The sequence below is a fragment of the Sinohyriopsis cumingii genome, chromosome 2, assembly GCF_028554795.1.
Source record: "Sinohyriopsis cumingii isolate HCF-2022 chromosome 2, ASM2855479v2, whole genome shotgun sequence".
NCBI lineage: Eukaryota > Metazoa > Mollusca > Bivalvia > Unionida > Unionidae > Sinohyriopsis > Sinohyriopsis cumingii.
The window spans coordinates 52816398-52839739 of record NC_142962.1 but is presented as its reverse complement, the minus strand read 5'-3'; the positions used below and the strand labels follow the sequence as shown (position 1 = coordinate 52839739).

Below are 23342 nucleotides of genomic sequence, written 5' to 3'. Positions count from 1 at the left end.
TTCATGCCTTATGGCACAGCAACACAAATACTGTTTATATTCTCTTATAAGTCCAAGTGCAAACTGCATAGACCCAGATCTGCTGTCACATAATGCACTGGCAGATCAGGGTCTGTGCAGTTTGTTATGAATAACAATCAGTAGAACAAACAGCACAGACCCTGGTCTGCAGGAGCATTATGCTATGGCAATCCAGGGTCTTGTTGTTTGCAGTCTGACTTGTCTTATAAGTGAGTATATATGGTAGGTTCCATTCCACGACTTCCAGAAACAAAATCTCCAAGAATAGTCTGCCGTCTTAACAGAAGTGTGTGCATATACTATGAATGAGAAAATCACTGGCTCTTGTACAATCAGGATCTCATGAACAGCTGTGAAATCACTGGCTGTTGTACAATCAGGATCTCATGAACAGCTGTGAAATCACTTGCTGTTGTACAATCAGGATCTCATGAACAGCTGTGAAATCACTGGCTGTTGTACAATCAGGATCTCATGAACAGCTGTGAAATCACTGGCTGTTGTACAATCATGTTCTCATGAACAGCTGTGAAATCACTGGTTGTTGTACAATCAGTATCTCATGAACAGGTGTGAAATCACTGGCTGTTGTACAATCAGGATCTCATGAACAGCTGTGAAATCACTGGCTGTTGTACAATCAGGATCTCATGAACATCTGTGAAATCACTGGCTGTTGTACAATCAGGATCTCATGAACAGCTGTGACAATTTCTTGCTCAGACTCCATAAAGGGAAATCAAATTAAGCATGCAAATTCACCTCAGAAGAATCAATATTTAAGTAACAAAGAAAAATAAACATTCATAAAAGTAGGACACAAATGACTAAGAAATTCAATAATCCTTTTTTGAAAGAGAACAAAGTAAACAAAACAGTTGTACTTTGGTACAAAACACGACTGATATTAAAAGAACAGATTAACCCTTTCAAATAGTTTTAACAATATTATGTAGCCATCATATGTAATTTTGTCACAGATCACTGTGTGTGTTTGTGTGTGATTTTGATTGTTAACGTAGCTTTAACAAATTTCCAGTCATATCGCTACGATGTCTGCAGTGTGACAGTTTATAGTGATGTCTAGCATTGGGACATCATGCTGCAGACATGTAGCACGATGTCCCACCCAGTCACATTATCCTGGAACCAGACCGTCCAGTCCTAACACTAACCTCTTAATGCTGAGCGCCAAGCGAGGCAGCTGTTAGTCCCATTTTTGTAAGTCTTTGGTATGACTTGGCTGGGGATCTAACCCACGACCTCTCGCATCCAAGGCGTAAGTTCTAACCACTAGGCCATTGTAGCGGTCAATCACTTTGTTGTGCCAAGATTAAGAGTCAGAGCAGGGCGTTGTTTGCCAGTTAGGGCAATTTTAAAGTGTATTATGGTCTCTTCTGCGGAGCATCCTCTTTATTCAGGGCATTTTTATGGACTCCAATGGTGCATTAAGGCATTATTTGCAATGGAAGTGAAAAATAAGGGTAAACAGTGCTATATTAATCCCAAAACTGGACATGTAATACTATATGCAGTGTATCTAAAGTGAAACAATCAAGGAGAGCTCAGCATGCGCCAAGAGGGCAGGGTTCCCCCAAGGGTGGGCAAGGCACTATAATGGTGGGCAGGGGGCATCCCCTTCCAAAAAGATACTAGGGACAACACTGACACACATTTGTTTATTAAAAGTAGTCGATAGGTATGATTACAAATGAGATATTTCACTTCTGTCTTACATTATCTATCCTCTACCCAGATTTTGTAGCTAAAATCTTGATTTTTCCTGTCATCTGTCTCCTGTTGACCCTTTCATGATCTGCTGTCTCCTGTACTCCCAGATAAGCAGGGCCCCACTGACGTGGACATTAAGGGACCGTATGACTCCCTGCTGAGGAATCTCCACACACACATCCAAAAGACTAATCAGCTGTACAGGAATACCTTCACGCTCATTTCTGTAATAAAAATTATTACACTCAAGATATGAGGGGCAAAAAAAAATAGGAATACATATTACGATGGAAGAAATTAAACATTTTCAAATTAAAATTATTTTTTTATTATTTTGAAACAAAACAAAGGGTCAATTGTTAGTCAATGTTACCTAGTTGTAAAAAATATCATAGCTTTATATAAAATGTTACCCACCAAAATCTAACTACTTAAGAATTAAGAATGAATGCTCTGAACCGTTAAGGGGGCCCTGAGTGGCAGAGTGCTCTAAAGCGCTCTCCGTTACGGATCACTGCCATCTCACCTCTGTCTGCATGGGTTCGAGTCTCGGATTCGGCTAATGTGGGTATGTGAGAAAGCTTGCCAGTAGCTTCTCGTGGGTCGGTGGTTCTTTCTGGGGTTTTCCAGGTTCTTCCTCTACCATTAATACTGGCCGCCATGTATAGCCTATCGTGTGCTGAAAAATGGCGTTAAACTGTACAACAACAACAACAACAACATCTGAACAGTTAAGTCCTGTTTATTTCAACGTTCATCACTTGCATCTCCAATACCACATATTTAAATATATAATATGTTTCTTCGACTTACGTACCCAATCATAATATTACGTCCATTACCTCTTATCATATTATGATCAAGTAACATAGATGAAGAAGAAACCAATTTTTGAAGGTAAAATAATTGTTCTGGTAATACTTCAATGATCAAGACATATCAGGAGGTAGAAGACATGTCAGGAGGTAGCATACATGTCAGGAGGTAGAAGACATAGTAATAACATATATTATCAGGTAATGTATTTGAAGACGAAAACAACAGTCCCTCCAAGGGAATCATGATTTACTGTCCAGAAAGAATTTCCAGGAATTCAAGATAAGACCATTTCTTATTTTTAACTAATGAGTGCTGAAACCATCTCTCATATGCCAGAAAAACAGTTTTCAATTAGCCACTATGGCAGCCATACTGGATCTAAGATTGGCACCAGTTTCATTTAAGTCAAACTAGACATCATTACAAGATTTTTTGTGTCACCCACCCTCACCTGCCCATGTTTACGAGATCATCAATTCTGGAGAATTTACAAGAAGATTTTCAACATGTTCATTGTGACAGACATATTTGAGGTTTGATCAGCACCATTTTCATTCAGGGCCAACTTGGTAACATAATCAGTCTGGTGAAAACCCCATGTGGATCTGCTACCATTTAGAGAAGTAGCAATAATAATAACTTCATGATGGCAGACCTGGTGGTCATACTGGATGTCAGATAAGCACCATCTTCATTTAGTACGAACTAGACATCATAAGAAGTCTTCTGCTGAAAACCCAATATTGATATAAATTTCCATCTAGGTGGAGTAATGATACAGTTTTCAAGCTGTTCACTTATTATGACCAACTAGCCACCATCAGAAGTCTTCTGGTGAAAACTCCAAGCTGATATGACTTTCTCTGGGTTCATACAGCCCTGAAGGCAATATTTCAAAGGGTTTTTCTAGGATTTTACCAGTTTTTCGAGAAGTATTTCCAACTACCCAGAATCAACACTTGGAATAGATTGTAGTTTTGATATGAATGGTGTTCAGTCACGATCATCAAAGTTCACAATATTTCTGCTTATAATACATCCTTGTTGCAATATTATCAATACCACCTGAAAGCAGATTAGTCGCTTATGACAGCAGTGGCAGAGGCATTGTTAACTTTTCACTTGAGACAGTGGGTAAAATTTCAAAAACCTCCCTTGTTATTAGTCACATAAAATGAATGCAACACGACAGCAGGGAAACTTGCATTATTTCTCTGTTGTTCGTCAGTTGTCAAATGAGCCTTGAAAGCATTTTCTCCCATGGTGGAAATGTCAAATATCTTGACACTAGCCTTAAAATTGCCTTGCTTATGTCTCTTCAACACTTTCACTCAACTGCTATAAAGTGGGTCATGTTCCCATTAGTACAGCTCATGCTGTCAAGTGTGACAAAGGTCAGCCATTAGCACTGTCAGTGTGATTATAGTGCCATGTCTGCAAAGGGACACAACTTGTTGTTGTTATTGTAGGGTTTAACGCCATTTTTCGGCACACGATAGGCCATACATGGCGGCCAGTATTAATGGTGGAGGAAGAACCCACGAAAACCCTCAGAAAGAACCATCGACCCACGAGAAGCTACTGGCACGCTTTCTCACATACCCACATTGGCTGAATCTGAGATTCGAACCCATGCAGACAGAGGTGAGATGGCAGTGATCCGTAACGGAGAGCGCTTTAGACCACTCAGCCACTTGGGGCCCCAACACAACTTGTGCCAATACCTACCAGTAACATAAATTCAGCAACTCAATTAAATCATAGTATGCTTTTAATAAATATTTTTAAAAAATTTATTTTCTTTTTGAAATTACATTTTTAGCATTAAGAATTTGACTAACGATAAAATCTGAAAGGTTACTAAGATATTTGAGGATTTTTTTTTAAAAAGTTAAAGTGCTATTTAAAAACAAAACTGATTTTTTTTAACTCTAGGACTTTTCAAGGCAAACCTAAATCCAAGACTTTTCAAGTCTGTATGAACTCGGTTTCCATTCAGGAGTAACAATAATAAGATTTTTAAGATGACTGCCATGGTGGCCATATTTGCTTCTTGGATTTAGGACTAATTAAACATAATAAAATAACCTTTTGGTGTAAATCCGATTCTGATTTGACTTTCTGTTTAGGAGATTTAGCCATAACAAGATCTTCAAGATAGTTACCAAGGTGGCCATAGACATCAGATCATTTTTATTTAGGCCCAACAATAAAAATTCTTTCAGTGAAAATGATTCTATGACCATCCATTTAAGAGTTAACAATAACAAAATTTTCAATATGACTGATGAGGCAGCCATACTGGATGTACAAGTGGCACCAGTTTCATTTACAACCAGCAGGACCTCATAAAAATTCTGCAGAAAAAACCCATGTTGATATGACTTTATGTATAGGAGGAGAAAAAAATAAACAGATTTCAAGATGACTGCCATTATTACCATTTTCATTTAGGACCAAGTACACATCAAAAGAAGCCTTTTGAAGAAACTCTAATGTTGATATGACCATCCATTCAGGATGAGTAGATATAGTAAGATTTCAAGATGGCTGCTATGGTGGTCATACTGAATGTACCAGCCAAAACTATAATTTTATGACCAACTTGACATCATAAGAAGCCTTCTGGTGAAACCCCTATGACAATACGGCTTTCCATTTAGAAGTAGCAGCAGCAGGATATTCAAGATGGCAACCATTGTCACGGAATTGTATATATCTATCGTTTATTTATTATCTGGATTAAATACATGTACTCGGATTTCATTTTTGTGTACAGCGTTACCCGAGGGTGGTTTATGTATATCGTATATTATTTCAAAATGGTGAATTGGTTCACCCAATGCTGCATGAGCAAAGTGCTTACGTTGGGAAAACCAAAATACCTTGAGTACAACACAGGCAGTGTATGGCTACATGGCCTATGTATAAATTATCTCATCATAGAGTAAAACATCACATTACAAAGAGTCTTGTCAGTGAGCAGTCCACTTTATGACATGCGATCTCCAGCTGTAGAGCTGACTGATTGGTTATTGATTGATTGATGGCAGGTGACTGGTGAATGCTGAGTGTAGTGCTGAAGGAGTGAGGGAGGGATGGAGTGATAGTTATGCTATATCTCCGTATATGCACCATCTTGTAGGTGTTATTTAGCCATGGTGCTAATTTGGGTTGTGTTATACCCAGTGTGCTGCTGTTGGGGGTGGCATTATCCCGGAAGAAGATAAAAGGTCATCACGTAGTGAAGAACCAAGGCTTCTGGACCAATGGGTCTTCAGAGAACAAGAGCTTTTATGAATCTTTAGGAAGACCAGGAGGGGCAGACTGTTCTTGGTGGCTTCTCAACCATATGACAGCATTGGGGATAAGAAGACCTTTTGGATTTGTGTTCGACTCTGCAAGATATATGTCCCAATGTTTCATATCATATTTCACTACTTGAATGGAAACACATCATATATCATTAGTTGTGTGAAACCTATGTATGATGTATGATCACTAATTGAGTGAACTATATCATTTATTACTATTTGTGTAGAAATTTTCAACGTTTATGTGAATCATTTTTCCATTGTTTGTGTGGAATCACGTTGAATCATTAATCATTGTATCTTTTTACTACTTAAGGTTTTTTCTTGCATATCAGTTCAATCGCAATACATTATCAGGTTCATATATATTTTGTTAAATATCCAATATTTGCATTTTGTTGGTGCATGAATCAAACACAGTCTTTTTCATTGAATCATTCATAAATAAGCATTGTATTTTTGTCACCATCAAAAGATTTCTTTGTTGTAATCTGACCCCAACCAGGTTATCTTGTTACAACCATGATAACTATAATGATCACCAATTCTGTTTAAGACCAATTCAACATCATAGAAAGTTTTTTTAAAATGAAACCCCCCATGCTGATATGACCATCCATCCATTCAGGAGTGATACAAATATTGTCAAGATGTTGGACTTAGGACCTTATGAACGTTAACAAATTTGATCCTTATAAGTTTGAAAACAGCCTTTTAATGTAGTTATTGTTTATATCACTCATAAAAAAATGCTCAAGCTGTATATATCTGCCCGAATCTGGTGTTCTGCAAAGGGGGTATATACACACACACACTTTTACTAAAAAATTAGCAAACGCCCATATATTTAGTTTACTCATATGAATAAGTATTATGTCCTCTAACTTCTTGATATTTGTTGCGGTAAATATAAAGGTTTTGTGGGAACATTTTAAAACATGTACAGTTAGGAACAGCAATTTCATTCTAGAAGACCAGTACATAAATTTAATCACAATCAGCAGCAAAAAGCACAAGACAACATTACCCAAGCAATAGGAGAGTTTTCTGAGGAAACTGGAAATCAGTCAGACAGACACTGTTTGCCGTCTGCTCCACCCCAACCAGTGTGTAGCCCTCTAGTCTCTTTTGCTGTAGGTACTCTGGAAGCTTGGTCTCATACACCTGAAAGTTACAGTACAATAAAACCACAGATACCAATTTTTGTGTTCTTATGTATTTGACATGTATATACATTTAAAAAATTTGCCCATGTCTCAAAGATTCTCTACCCAATCTTAACTTGTTTACTCTCTAACTCAGGCATCTGCAACATCCTCTAGGACACAAGCCAGACAGCAATTTTTAAATGTATCCTAATGATGTAAGTGTAAAATATAAATTAGTTTGCAGGCTGGATGTAGTCATAGGTTGCACAATGCCAGCTGTAAATCATCTCTAACCACTGATGCTCGAGTTTTTACATGCCTGATCAGATTACTTACAAATGCCAATAACTATGAAGTACTATGGTCTGCTTAGACCTAAAATTAGTTTGAAATTCAACAAAATATGTAGATACTAGGGTGTGATATTTACCCTATCACAATAAAGGGATATAACGTACTGAATCTGCTAATTTTCACTCTGAAGTTGCTTGGATTGAACTTTAAACAAACTTTGGCTGAATCAAACAATGTGGATACAAAGAAATTGATAAAAGCGCAGATGCATGTCTTAGCATCCCAATGTACAGCATAGTAAAAGTGCTAAACACAAAAATGTGCACCTTAACTTTACTAAATATTTTTAATTTTTCCACTATCAAAAAAAGGCAAAATTTGTTTATACTACTCACATATGCAAATAGATAAAGCATGAACACCAGGTCTTTCTCTCCTCCTCAGTGTCATACAATAACTGACACTATTCAAATTCTTAGACCTTGAGTCCTTTAGTATACAAACTAAGTAAACTAAGTTTTACTGATTATCACTGACACTGATAAATGATTACCTCCGTGATATTAAGCCACTTGTGAGCAGTAACACTCAAACTTTGAAATGCTTTGTCCTCAGTGTAACTCAGCTTTCCTAACACAAACTCTGACACACCGAATATCTCACTGGTTCGACACAAACCTGGACAAAAACAATAAAACAATTACTTCATACAACATGCTCTAAGAGTCAAAACAAAATTAGTAAATCTACATGCAACACATGCACAGTTTTTCAAATTGTTTCATCACAGTAATGGAACAAGTGTCTGATAAAATGGAAGAGTTAAAAAATTTCATCTTAAATTGTCCATGGTATCCTATTTACACCTAGCAAGCTTTCACCATTTTTATGGTCATTTAAAGAGCGTCACTGACCACAGAACCTATATGGTTTTTCAAAATGGAAATAACTGTTACAAAATACTGTTCTGGCCAAAGCATGTCTAGGGACACTGCTGAATTCCTCATTTTTCTATGATTTTGCTTTGTTAGTAACCAGATTTTTTTCCTTGCCAACCGGATGTAAGAGCCCCAAATTCCATCCTGACAATTTTATTATACTCAACGGTAGACAAGTTGATCTATGCCATTAATGTCCACGCTATAACATGCAAACTGCTCCAACACTACTTTATCTATCAAGTTATATATGATGCATATAGTTGGCCAGAAAAATAACTGACCTGGTGTGTGTTGGCATGATTGAGAGAGACCACTGGGCAGTCAGATTTAGGCCAGGGCCATGACTAGCACAAATCTTATCCAATTGGGTTAATTTTTCCTGTCCCAAAAACGCAAGGAAGATTCTTAAAAGATTAGTTAACTGACCCTTCAAATGACTGTCTAAGCTCACCTCCTAAATTTGGTGTTTTATCAATAAGAGAGGTCACAACTACAAGCCCTTCCCTCTCTAGAGTCTTTATTCCATGTTCTAACTCCAGTGTAGTTTCTTCATCTGGGACCATTATCTTCCATGGCATGATTTTCTTCTGTACATCCCCCTCTACATCATCTACCCCCTCCTCTTCAACATCCTCTAAAGCATCTTCATCAGCATACATATGAGCATCTGGAAAAAGTTGATTTATTACGATTTTCAACACTACTGATGACTTTCATTCCTTTGCATGAAAGATGCACAGTATCACAGCAGTAACATGCACGACTGAGTTATAGGTTTGATTAGAAGTTCCAGTACTTAAAAGGGTCAGAGGCTATGCATACAATGATGGTGTTTTCCTCAAGAATATGCAAATTTTTTCAATGACATCATAATGCAAAAAATCAGAGCTATTTCAATTATGTTGTGCAATTTGCTGCCAGAAATTATCACAATAATTACAAAAGAAAATTTAACTTTCCTGTATATAAAATACATGCCTCTTTATGTAAACTCAAGGAATATTTATTTTTATTTAATATTTATTTTTCTTCCAAACACTGTCAAAATCTAATTTCCCAAAACTATCAGCAGAGACAATTGTCTCCACCATATTTTCTGCAGTGTATTTAACTGTGATTGATCTGTCCTCAACAGACTGCTTACTCTGGCTTTTAAGTCTCCAGGGTCCTGGCTCACAGTTCTTCAGGTCTGGCCTCTCATTGTAAAGGGGGACAAAGTGGTAGCAGGACCCATCCAGCCACAAAGGGTCGGCCTGGGAGAAGAGGGATGGGGAAATCCAATCCTCATCACTCAGGCTTGTAAGACAGGGAAATGTGTGAAACAAAGTCTGAAGAAAAAAAATCACGCACAAGCCATGTATCTTATATTACCTTCAATATGTAACAGCTGCAGCAGCCGAAAATGTTTAAACTTAGGTAGTCTATCACTATCTCTAGCAAAGTAAGCTAACAGTTCTACATACTAAATGCATCCAGAATAAAATGGAATTTCTTGGTTGTTCTCTTTATATGATTTTTATGTGGAAACAATATGAAGTTTAATACAAACCAATTTTTCAAGTATTATGTTTCTTTGATTATACTTACCTGATCATAATACCACTACATAGCAAATCCAGCCCTCCCAGCAATAACTTTTAACTATGGGAGTTAAATGCTGTCTGGCCACATGTATGGCAGTCAGAGAATGATCACCCTTGACACAGGGATTAGCACCAAATCCCACACTTATCTCAGTTACTAGTGGAGCCGAATGCACACTCTGATAAGTGTGTAACTATGGGAAGCCTGGGAGGGTGTATAGTTCTTATGATCAGGTGGGTATTACCAAAGAAAAAAATGTTACCACAAAAAATGGTTTCTTCTTCAAATATGTTACCTGATCATAATACCTTAAAAACAGTAGGCATGAGGTGGTGAAAGTTACATGCCCTTACCCTGGAGAGACCATCTCTGGTCCCATAAGATATAAGAGGCATCTTATAGACTCAAAACCCAGCTGGAGCACTGACTCTATGTGTTGAGACTGGTTCTATGTCTGTTAAGTAATTAATGGTCTGATACCTACATTAAACATCAATTTTGAACATTTATGTAAACTGACAGCACCAGTATGCGCTACAGTAATTTGAGCGGTCTTCTAAGCACATATAATAATCGACACTCATGTCATGCTGACAGATAATAAGAATGAATGCTGCTTGGCAAGAAATGTTAACATATTCATACATTATAGAACAAATGCTGGGCTTTTAATGGCTTGTTTATCTTAATTCCTCTGGAGTCTACCATGTTCATGTGCATACATGAAATATGCACCTATGGACATTGTGTAATAGGAGTTAATTAGTTAGAGTTTTTGTTTTCTTGGATCATATTCATAAAGGAAATGGGCCGAGTGGTCTAAAGCGCTCTCCGTTACGGATCACTGCCATCTCACCTCTGTCTGCGTGAGTTCGAGTCTTGGATTCGGCTAATGTGGATATGTGAGAAAGCTTGCCGGTAGCTTCTTGTGGGTCGGTGGTTCTTTCCGGGTTTTTCCAGGTTCTTTCTCCATCATTAATACTGGCCGCCATGTATAGCCTATCATGTGCTGAAAAATGGCGTTAAACCCTACAACAACAACAACAACAACATAAAGGAAATGCTTTCAGTATGGCTTTCATCTTTAGGATATTGATATGCAATAGACCATTCCGAGTGGCACATTCTCCACTGGCCTTTTGGAATGATAGAAGGTGATGTGCACCATAAACTGATGTGCTTGCCTCCATAAAACCCCCATCTTCTGTGGTTGTACCTACAAGGGAACATCTGATGTATGTCATGTGAGGATTGGCCATTTTGGGGGATTGCAAGTGTTGGGACTGTTTTCAGTCAGTGGAAGGGATCTCCTGGATAACTTAGTGGGTGGTAGGCCCAGTGGTTGCAATACTCATTCAACAGTTAAACACTGACAGTTGTGGCATAAGCATCAACGTCAATTGTATCTTCATGTAAATGTGCTAGTAATAATACTGTATTGTTAATTCCCAAAGCATGAAGTAACATTACCCTGTAGCACTGGTTTTGTGATCAAAATCTGACCTGACTCCAGAACAAAAAGAAAATTCTCGTTTGTCCTCCTTGTAGATTTTTGAACTTCATATTTTATTTTTAATCTCAGAAGTTCAACTTGAAGTAACCATGACCTGGGTAGACATTCATAGCTAAAGTAGCAAATAAAGTAGTTTATGGTATCTTAGGCAACTAAATGTCTTATAAACGATGAAGTTGTTTTTGTTGTTGAGGGATTTAACGCATTTTTCAGCACATGATAGGCTATGCATGGCGGCCAGTATTAATGGTGGAGGAAGAACCCGGGAAGAACCACCAACCCAAAGCTACTGGCAAGCTTTCTCACATACCCACATTGGCCAAATCCCAGACTTGAACCCAAGCAGACAGAGGTGAGATGGCAATGATCCATAACAGAGAGCACTTTAGACCACTTGGCCACTTGGGGCCCCTATGATGAAGTCAATCATAGGACACAATCATTATTGCCAACTGTTTGCAATACAGTGAAGAGGAGCACAAATTATGCCTTGCTGGTATATAAATAATGCACCTTCCTTGCATATGCAGTCCCAGATTTCTGGTTTGTTCTACCCTAAAAGACCACCTCATGTAAATGGCTAAGCTATCCAGATTAGCCTATCTAATCCTGAACTTTCCAGATTAAATTGTATAAGCAACTGGAACAATCAGATTACTGTACGTTAACATTCAGATTACCTCAAGTAAACATCTATGCCTTTGATATTACCTCATGTAAACATCTTAACAATCCAGAACAGTTTTCACTAATTGATAAAACCTGTAGTATAGCAGAGATGACTACGCAGATCAAAATGTTCATGCATTTGTTATGCATGTTTAAGTTATGTTGTGTGTTTGACCTTTGTCTGTGACTGAGGGTAGAGTTTTGGCCAACATAACTATTATCAATGTAATGGCAACCTGTCATGGTTATATGAAGTGGAACACAAGATGTTTACTAAAATTTAAGTTCAAGGTCTACCCTTGTTTATGAATTAGTGGAATTTGTCCATTAGAAATCGTAAGCTTTCCAGAACATTCTGTTGTGTCATGGGTCAAGTGACAGTTTGTATATTAAGAGGTTTTAGTAAACAATTCTTCTTTCCTGTTTTTAACTTAGTCTGTAGAATCATACACTGTTTAATTATAATCTGAAAGGAATCAATTATTTAAATTATTCATTGAAATTACAAAGAGCTTACTGGCGTTTTGGACTAATTACTTTGGGATTATTGTGGATTCATTCAAAGAAATTCTGGATTATATTACTGTGATACATCTGGTACATCAGTGCATTCAATATTGGAATTCATTCATAACATTCTAAATTTTTGGACTTGTGATAGAACATTTATGATTATCTGCATTTAATTCACAATATTGTAAGTTCCTCACTTTGTAACTTAGAGAAATGAATTATTTGTTAATTTGACTAAACTTATTGTTTTTGCTTCTTTCTGCTCTTTGGTTTAAGAACATAGATTTGTAACACATTAAATTCCAACAATTACTAACAAGAGATCCGATTTTCTTGATCCAGCCTTTAATTTACCTGAGTAATTTTATGACAGGTTAATGATGGGTTTGGCAAACCATACAGTCAGGCACTGAAATGGATAGCAAGTGATCACTATACCAAACTTCATCCAAGGCAAACCATACAGTCAGGCATTGAAATGGATAGCAAGTGATCACTATACCAAGCTTCATCCAAGGCAAACCATACAATCTGGCATTGAAATGGATAGCAAGTGATCACTATACCAAGCGTCATTCAAGGCAAACCATACAGTCAGGCATTGAAATGGATAGCAAGTGATCACTATACCAAGCTTCATCCAAGGCAAACCATACAGTCAGGCACTGAAATGGATAGCAAGTGATCACTATAACAAGCTTCATCCAAGGCAAACCATACAGTCAGGCACTGAAATGGATAGCAATTGATCACTATACCAAGCTTCATTCAAGGCAAACCATACAGTCAGGCATTGAAATGGATAGCAAGTGATCACTAAATCACGCTTCATCCAAGGCAAACCATACAGTCAGGCATTGAAATGGATAGCAAGTGATCACTATATCAAGCTTCATCCAAGGCTGACTGAACCAAAAATTACCCTGCAAATGTTACATTTATCTGATAATTATTGTCAATCAAATGTCACAGGGAAATATTTGCACAGTCAAATAAAGGCTTCAACCTGGATCTGCTGAATGTTAGCTAGGTACTATACCACATGAGCTATGTGAACTGATGTCCAATACAGGCACCTGTGACCTGTGTTCTTCCTGCAAAATGGCTGATCCCACCCACCAAATATCACAAGCATTCTACTCAAACTATCAAAGCCAACATTCCATGAAGAGACCAGTAACACAGGCTATAATCCAAATGACCATGTCTGTGTATGTGTGTGTGTGTGAGCTATTTGGATGTTTAACATAGCTTTAACAATTTTTCAGTCATTTCAATATGATGTCTGCAGTGTCGCAGTTTATAGTGATGTCTAGCAGTGGGGCATCATGTCATAGACATGTAGTATGATGTGCCACCCAGTCACATTATCCTGACACCAGGTTGACAAGTAATGGTGAGCACCTAGCAAGGCAGCTGATAGTACCATTTTTTTAATAAGTCTTTGGCATGATTTGGACAGGGTTTGAATCACATCTGAGGTGGATGCTCTAACCACTAGGCCACCAGAGCAGTCAAAATGACCATATCTATCCATGTATAACATCCATCTAACAGTGAACATCAATCAAGATCTGCCTGGACATTATGTGACAGTACATATGGGTCTATGCTATTCACAGTTTGGCCTGTTTTATATATAAATGAATATGGCAAGATATCTTTCTTGCTGACTTAAAGTCAGGGCCCTGAATTCGCTTTTTGAGTAAAATGCTGAAAGTCAAAATGCCTGAAAGCCAAAATCAGATGCAACATCAAGACTGTCAGAACAACCTTGAAATTCAGCCTGCAAGTAGAAGACCATGAAAAAAGTCCTTAAAGTCCATTGGATTACATCTTTATTCCAATCAAAATTACATAACATCGCCGACTGGCTGACAGCTCGTTTGAATTTTAAATATACAACAACTGAGTGGCAGGTAAATGGAGTCTGGGGATTTGTCAATTAAATGTATTCACTAAGTACAATAAAAATGAAGATGACCTCAGCAAAATGCTATTGTAAACACTCATATTTGAATCTATTAAAAAAAGTGTGAGAATTTTTGAATGTGTTAAGAATGTAAGGACCATTTTGGTTCCAAGTTTTGTTTCTGACAAAAGTCTATCAAATCATCAAAAACAGAAATCACCATACAGAAACAAATCTTAATCACAGGTAAAAATAATACCACTAATTGCTCTCACCTCTATGCTAAAATCTTTCTTGAAATCCAGAACTTGAAAAAAGAAATTATCAAGTAATTTCCTCACATTCTTATTAGAATTGCTGAAAGAAAAAAACAAGAAGATTAATCAAAGGTAAAGAGTAAAATAAATGTTTATAAGTAATACTTTTGTGAAAATACCTGAACTTTAGAAATAAAACATCAAGTGGAATGCGACACATTTGAAATTGTTTATAATCAGGTTATTTTTGGTAATGTTAACTAGTGTAAACACTACACACTGAATCAATAGTGCAGCTTTTGTTTTGTATTTTGAATAAACAGCATTTTATCCTGCACATAAAATTCAAACTATCAATTTTTTGCCCCATCAAAATAAAAGATAAGCATACCATTAATGTCGCATCATATAACTGCTACATATTAAAGAGTAATCTATGCTGGCACTAGAAGGGTATGGTTGACTTTGAGATTACTGACCAATGAATTTCATTTTACCTGACCTCTGGTTTGACCTTTTGAATAAAAAATCCATAGGCTTATTTACTGGCAAGTCATTCACAAAGTTTGGTCAAGGAACTCATTAAAGTAACCTTGACATTTGACCCCCAAAACAGAAAGGGTTCTTCCTACCACAGTAAAAGCCATCCATACAGTATGGCAACTGTAGATGGTGGGCAACTTCAGTTATTGTGCAGAAAGAAAATTGGCAATAGACAGTCAGACAACATCATAATATGCTTTACCTTATGGCAGGCAAATAAAAACGAATTCCACATGGACAGCATTTTGTAATTGGCAATTTAAGAAACAAAATTTCCCTTTTTTTGCACTAATGCAGAAGCAGAAATGCATCCACAGGACACAATGGCCAATGCCAACATGGTATAACTGAAGAAACTTTGATGTTGTATTTAACAGCAAGGCTCCAATTCAAATTGTGTCATTAATTCAGTCAATTTTTCATGGAAATAGGTGAAAATGAAACTTGAACTAGATTTCTTAGTTTAAATTTTTATATCAAATCTGATTTCAATCCATGAAGTCCTCAGACAGTTACCGAGTGGAAATGAAATTCATAGTGTACAGGATGCATGTGATATGTACATAGGTAACACTACATAATGTGATATGTACATAAGTAACACTACATAATGTGATATGTACATAGGTAACACAACATAATGTGATATGTACATAGGTAACACTACATACCTGCTGCATAGAGTATGGTGGGAGTACAGGACTCTAGATAATGGTAGCCCAATTGCCCGAGGCAATGAAACTAAGGTCAGGACAAGTGAAAGGTATAACAGCTTGTCTGACTGGGCAAGTAATTTTCAGCTCTTACTGTCAAAAATAATAGGAGGAAAAAGTAAGTAGAAATTTTAGCTAAAATGATGAGAAAAAGTAAATTCTGTTCCACACTATTTGCACTTTATAAACTTCATATTAATTACAAGACTTTTGCTGAAATATTCCACTCTTTACTCGAAACCAAGCTCAGTTTACACTGTCATTAACTCAGCTATCTCAATTCATTCCAATCCAATAGATCCTTGCACCTAATATGTTTGATAAAATAAGCATAAAATATATGTACAACACTGAACTATTTTTAAAACCAATATTTCAAATTACTGATGCAATCCAAACTAGCTGATATTTCTGTATTAAAGTGAAAACAGTTTCATTATTCTCTGCCTGTCAAACTTCAAGTTATCTTATTTTGTGACTGAAAGAAATTCTGATATAGGACAGTTTAGAAGTATTAAAAAACATTTTGTATTGGTTTTCACTGTGGAAGGAAAAGAAAAGGTAGGGAAAAAGAAAAGGTGAAGTTCCTGAATGAGAATACTAAAGGGACATTCATACAGAATGTCTCAAAATCGAGAGGTGAACAGGTGGTTTGATTTTGACAAGGATCACTAATTCTGGTATATATGATAAAGTTTATGAACATGTTTTCATTTAATACTTGCATTTCTTTTGTATTTTATACCTAATATTGTTATTCAAAAAGAATTTTTTTACATTATTATTTTTATAAAAATGATAAAAAGAAAAAAACAAAACCTTTTGCTATACTTACAATAATTTCCAACTTCTGTTTTTTGAAGTTACTATTGGCTTAAGTAAAAAAAAATCTTGCAAGATCTGTGATCTTTCAATATGAATTCCCTATTGCTTGAACAAAGTGTGATAGATACTGACATGAATTCTCTATTGTCTGAATGCAGTGTAATAGATAATGACATGAATTCTCTACTGTTTGAATGCAGTATGATAGATACTGACATGAATTCTCTATTGTCTGAATGCATTGTATTAGATAATGACATGAATTCTCTATTGTCTAAATGCAGTATAATAGATACTGACATTAATTCTCTATTGCTTGAATGCAGTATGATACTGACATTAATTCTCTACTGTCTGCATGCAGAGTAATAGATGACATGAATTCTCTATTGTCTGAATGCAGAGTAACAGATACTGACATGAATTCTCTATTGTCTGAATGCAGTGTAATAGATACTAACATAATAACATGAATTCTTTGAATGAAGTATGACAGATACTGACATGAATTCATTCTTGTCTGAAGGCAATGTGACAGAACTGACAGGCATTTTCTAATGTCTAAATGCAGTGTGACAGATACTGACAGGAATTCTCTATTGTCTGAATTCAGTGTGATAGATAATGATATAAATTCTATATTGTCTGAATGCAGTGTGACAAATATTGACAAGAATTCACTATTTGCTGAATACAGTGTGATGCATACTTATATGAATTCTCTATTGTCTGAATGCAGTGAAATGGATACTGACATGAATTCTATATTGTCCAGATTTAGAGTGATAGATACTGACATGAATTCTCTATTGTCTGAATGTAGTGTGATAGATACTGACATGAATTCTATATTGTCCAAATGCAGTGTGATAGATACTGACATGATTTCTCTATTGTCTGAATGCAGTGTGACAGATACTGGCATGAATTCTCTATTGTCTGAATACAGTGTGATAGACACTGACATGAATTCTCTGTTGTCTGAATGCAGTGTGATAGATACTGACATGAATTCTCTATTGTATAAATGCAGTCCAATAGATACTGAAATGAATTTCTACTGCTTAAATGCAGTGTGAGAAAAACTAATATTAACTCTTTATTCCTTGAATGCAGTGTGATGGATATTGACATGAATTTTCTATTGTCTGAATGCAGTCTGACAGATACTGACATGAATTCTCTATTATCTGAATGCAGTGTGATGGATACTGACAGAGAATTCTCTATTGTCTGAATGCAGTGTGACAGATACTGACATGAATTCTCTATTGTCTGAATGCAGTGAGATGGATACAGGCATGAATTCTATACTGTCTGAATGCAGTGTGACAGATACTGACATGAATTTTCTATTGTCTGAATATAGTGTGATAGATACAGGCATGAATTCTATATTCCTTGAATACAGTGTGACACATACTGGTATGAATCCTCTATTGCTTTTACATTTTATCTTTAATGGTAAGAAGTGATTGACACTCATCAAAATTTAGCACATAAGTCAAACAATTAGATTAATACTACAGTGAGTGATTAAACAATTAGACTGTGAAATAAATAAATTATAAATCGATTTACAAGTTCCAATTTGTTCATATATAACCTCATGTTCAATATCAGATGATAAACATATATAGGTAACAGCATTTATATGGGAAAATATGAACAAGTTTTTCGGCCGGAAATACTCCACAACCTTGGGAGTGCAGTATATCCATCTGACAAATTGAGTTCATATTTAGCCATACAAATACAGTAACCTTTTCATTGCATGCTCATTTCTTACTCTACCTAAGGCTTAATTATATAAACAAAATACACTACAAGAAGTAAAGTAACTGAATATATGCCGTATTCCAAACTAAATACACAAGCGCAGATTCATCATTACACAACAATATTATTAATGCACTAATAACTCCACCAAGATACATTTGAACTTAGTCACCCGCTAGACATAACTTCGAAAGAAAATGGCATTTTGGTCTACTTAAAATTGATATTTAGAGTCATATTGTGAATGAATGCACATGGCAACAACTTTTCCATTTGATCTGGAATGAATAGATTTTAGTACTTTTGTTGATTCTATGAAATGTCGTGATTATGGACTAAATTTATCTGTGACAATTCTACATAAAATACGTTAGACTGAAACAGTGAGGGAGAAGAATGTTGACATTTGCAAGTGTTTGAAATCATAATGTGGGAAAAATATGAAGTCTTTCAACTGCAATTATCAAAATGATGCTATGGAATATAATGTTTTTTTTCATTTTGAGTGTAGTAAGGAGGATGTAACTGCACTTGGAATAAGTCGAAATTACAGTACAATTTGGAAATGTGTAATCAAGCTTGAGAACTCGTGGCATGACTCATTTTATTCGGATTTGAAGAACTATGAAAGTACATTTTGAGGAATTCAGGAAGTAAAACTAAGTATATTTTTTGCCATTCTTATTACCAGCTAAAGAAGACAGTTTATGCCTTGTCATTTGCATGTTATTAGTAGATACCCAGCAATTTTATGAAATCTGGCATCTATCTCCCACCTAAATCCAAAACACTGTCTCAAAAACGTTGACACAGAATGTAGCAAAGCAGCTGGTATGTGGCAGTCCACATAACATCTGCTTTAGTTCATTCAGAAACAAATTGAATCAACCAAAATGTAAACCGCCTACCATGTGAGTGTTCATGATTTGTTTACAAATCAAAAGTGCTGGCCATCAGTGTCCATTGTTTGTTTACAATAGAAAGTACTTCCTTTATGAGAGAAATATGAAGTTGTGCACGAGTTCAATATCATAAAATACTGAATGATTCTGACAATGCAAAGTTAATAGAGAAAAAAAATGAGCATATAATAATATGACAAACTACCTTGCAAAATCACATACAGCATTAAGCTTAACCTATATGATAAATCAAGCATAAATTCTTGTTCATTAGCCAATAAATGGTAAGATTGGGTCTTGATGTTAAATTTTAAATTGGCAATGTTACTTACTGTAATTTTATAAATTTTAAATTTCTTTTTTACTACAATTTAGTATTAAAAAAAAAGGATATTCGCTAAAATAATTTACTGCAGCAATCTGCCATCTTGCATGTCAGTACAGTAGTTGGTGAGTCATGGAGTAGTTATCTTTTGCACTGTGTGATGTCAGATATGCAACTACAACATTTGTCACTGACAAGGCAAGGATGATCTTTTACATAATGCTAACTTCCTAAACAGATTTTTATAAAGATTTTCTATCATCATTAATGCTAATGTTCATCTATGAACTTGAATATACAGAGGAAATATTGAGATTAATAGTTTAAAAATGGAAAAGGCAAATAATCAAGGGGTGTTCAAGTATTGTGTGAATACTCATTACTAAATGTGAAATCTTAGTTCATAAGTTATGGATATATTATATGCATAGTTCTAAAATTTATCAGATTGGGGATCACCAGTAAAGCCTTACCCTCTCCACATTCAACAGTCCAAAATCTACAAAATCTTTGTTAACATTGACAATAGCCGTACATTGCACAGGCACTTATAACAATAATCATTAACTAGGAATACAATACTATCATTTATTTATTTTGTACATCTAATTAAATGTAATTGCTGTAAATGCTTTCATCATACTCTTGCTCTCAATGAACAGGAATTGCAATGATGATGTAACAGCTTGTGTGCCCTCTACACACAAAAAAATGGCATGTCCCAATGCTTGTGTGCCCTCTACACACAAAAAAGGCAACAGCTTGTGTGCCCTCTACACACAAAAAAGGCAACAGCTTGTGTGCCCCCTACACACAAAAAAGTCATGTCCCAATGCTTGTGTGCCCTCTACACACAAAAAATGGCATGTCCCAATGCTTGTGTGCCCTCTACACACAAAAAAGGCAACAGCGTGTGTGCCCTCTACACACTAAAAAGGCAACAGCTTGTGTGCCCTCTACACACAAAAAAGGCAACAGCTTGTGTGCCCCCTACACACAAAAAAGTCATGTCCCAATGCTTGTGTGCCCTCTACACACAAAAAATGGCATGTCCCAATGCTTGTGTGCCCTCTACACACAAAAAAGGCAACAGCGTGTGTGCCCTCTACACACTAAAAGGGCAACAGCTTGTGTGCCCTCTACACACAAAAAAGGCATGTCCCAATGCTTGTGTGCCCTCTACACACAAAAAAATGGCATGTCCCAATGCTTGTGTGTCCTCTACACACAAAAAAATGGCATGTCCCAATGCTTGCTAGTTTTGCATCTTTAAGACAAAATATCTTTTATAGGAGATGGCAGATTTTTAAAAAAAGATCTACCAAGGTACATATCTTTCATTTTAAATATGCATTAATGAACCCCAATCTTCTCTTTCAACTGATAAGAATCATTTAAACAACTTTCCATGGCCGCTCATCGCTGTAATTATTCAGCTGCATAAATGCTTGTAAGATCCTCCACAGAAGTTAAGTTGGCCTGTGGCTAAACTTACTTATTGGACTGACTGAAGTCCATACAATGCCTGATAACCATGTGAGTCTGCCAGACGCTTTCCAGCTTGAGTTCTTCACACTGCCGCCACAGCTTTACCAGTGTGGCCTGAGCAAAAATACGGATGTTGTAATGGTGTGCCATTGTCAACGGTAGAACACGGGCAAAAGCTTCATTGTAAAAGTCAACCTATAATTTACAAAAGAGAATTATTGTTTTGCATATGCACACATACCTATGATTAATTACATACCCTAAAACACAGCCATTTGGATACATGTTGTCACCATTTTTTGACAACTTACATGTTCCTAATCAGTGAGTTAATGATATCTCACAAATATGGACTATTAGCGAGTGTAACTCTTAACACATCACTTAAAAGCAATTTTAAATAAAAATGAAATAGTTAGCATAATGTAAATATGTATAGTGGTTTACTGATTTACAGTAAAACCATTCACTGTTATTCATTAAGTCTGCAATAGTTCATGGTCATCATCCTGTGTAAGCAAAGTTCTTTCTTTTGATTAACATAATCAAATACTGTATCCCTGCAAGATTTATATATGCTGTATATATATACCAACCATTACACTGTATATAACTTTCTGATGATTAACATAACCAGGTACTGTATCCCTGGTAATATATACCAACTATTAGATTGTGTGTAACTTTCTGATAATTAACATAACTATGTACTGTATCCCAGTTAGTAATACATTCTGTGTAAGTGCCAACCGTAACACAATATGTAAGCCTTTTTTCCAACAAAGCTAAGGAAAATGTAAACAACAAACTGTGGCAAACAATAAAAACCTCCAAAACTTATGTGATTATAGTCCATGTATATGCTGATGCCATAAAGAGAAAATCTGATTTTTTTTGGGGTACAAAGGGGTGTTTAAACTAATCCATTTTGACTCCAGAAAAACTCTAAATACTCTATAAGCAAAGGAAGACCAACCTGCAAATCTGGTGTCAGGTAAGGACCTACATGTGAGACACTACAAAGGAGGGAACATATCACCACACTTCTCTTGTTGCGACACTGAAATACATACAAAGACAGACATGCATGTAACTGCTATATATTGTGAAATCAGATAATGAACACAGTGTACCATGCTGACGTACACTGTGAAACAAGCTATTTAACACAGTATACAATACTGCTGTACACTGTTACACATAAGCTATTGAACATGATATACCATATTGCCGTACATTATAACACAAGACGCTAAATACAGTACATTATACTGCTGTAAATTGTCACACAAGTTATGGAAGATGTTAAACCATATTCACACCTGTACGATGTGCATTGATATGAAAACAGTACTAACCCTGTTGTGTCATCACATAATGTTCTAGCATATCAGGGTCTTTGCTGTTTCTTTACTTGATAGTTCTTGGTATTTTCCAGTAAATTATGAGATGGCAGACTTGGGTGTACAATGTTCTCAGATGCATGCATGTTAGCGTATGTACTCAAGCCAAGAGTGTATTGGTATGGTTTGTTACATGTTACACAATAATCAATATCATAATTATATAGCTGGTGGAAGGCGAGGGACTCCATGGTAGAGGAATTTAGACAACCTATAGAAAAACACAAACCACGCTTCTGCTAAACAAGTGCACTATTTACCACAAATACATTTTCTGTGAAGTAATAAGTTAATACATAATTACCTTAGCACAGTGGTTAAACACATACCAACCATGGAATCATTGGAAATTGATACCCAACACATAAAAGGGAATTCAAAGTACATAATGAAAGTTGTAAAAATAAAGAGAACTTTTTTTACCTTGGTAAAAAGGTCCCATATGTCCTTCACCAAGCGGGGATACCTCGATGCAAGTGAAAAGACCATCCATTCGTACATGTTACGCACTGATGGCTGATACTCCTCTACTATAGATGACCACACGATGGGGTAGATTTCTTTTGCTGCATCCTGCAAAGAAAATCATCATTGTGAAAATGCTTTCATGACTAGGCTTTCAAACTGTCCAGGAGGTTTAAATCTAGG

The 23342-nt window shown here is 36.1% G+C and overlaps 1 protein-coding gene across 1 annotated transcript in view; it reads right to left on the bottom strand.

Annotated features, from left to right (window-relative positions):
- Positions 1 to 1686: 1686 nt before the first annotated feature.
- Positions 1687 to 23342, bottom strand: part of LOC149804857 (tRNA (guanosine(18)-2'-O)-methyltransferase TARBP1-like) — a 92680-nt gene continuing 71024 nt past the window's right edge. Inside the window, exons 19-27 of the mRNA XM_089945356.1 lie at positions 23118 to 23267; positions 22268 to 22351; positions 21299 to 21486; positions 14735 to 14816; positions 9413 to 9596; positions 8720 to 8935; positions 7881 to 8005; positions 6913 to 7049; positions 1687 to 1976 (exon numbers count right to left, since the gene is read on the bottom strand). Coding sequence (XP_089801482.1) covers positions 1808 to 1976; positions 6913 to 7049; positions 7881 to 8005; positions 8720 to 8935; positions 9413 to 9596; positions 14735 to 14816; positions 21299 to 21486; positions 22268 to 22351; positions 23118 to 23267 — 1335 coding nt within the window. The 3' untranslated portion in view covers positions 1687 to 1807. The remainder of the gene's footprint in view (positions 1977 to 6912; positions 7050 to 7880; positions 8006 to 8719; positions 8936 to 9412; positions 9597 to 14734; positions 14817 to 21298; positions 21487 to 22267; positions 22352 to 23117; positions 23268 to 23342) is intronic.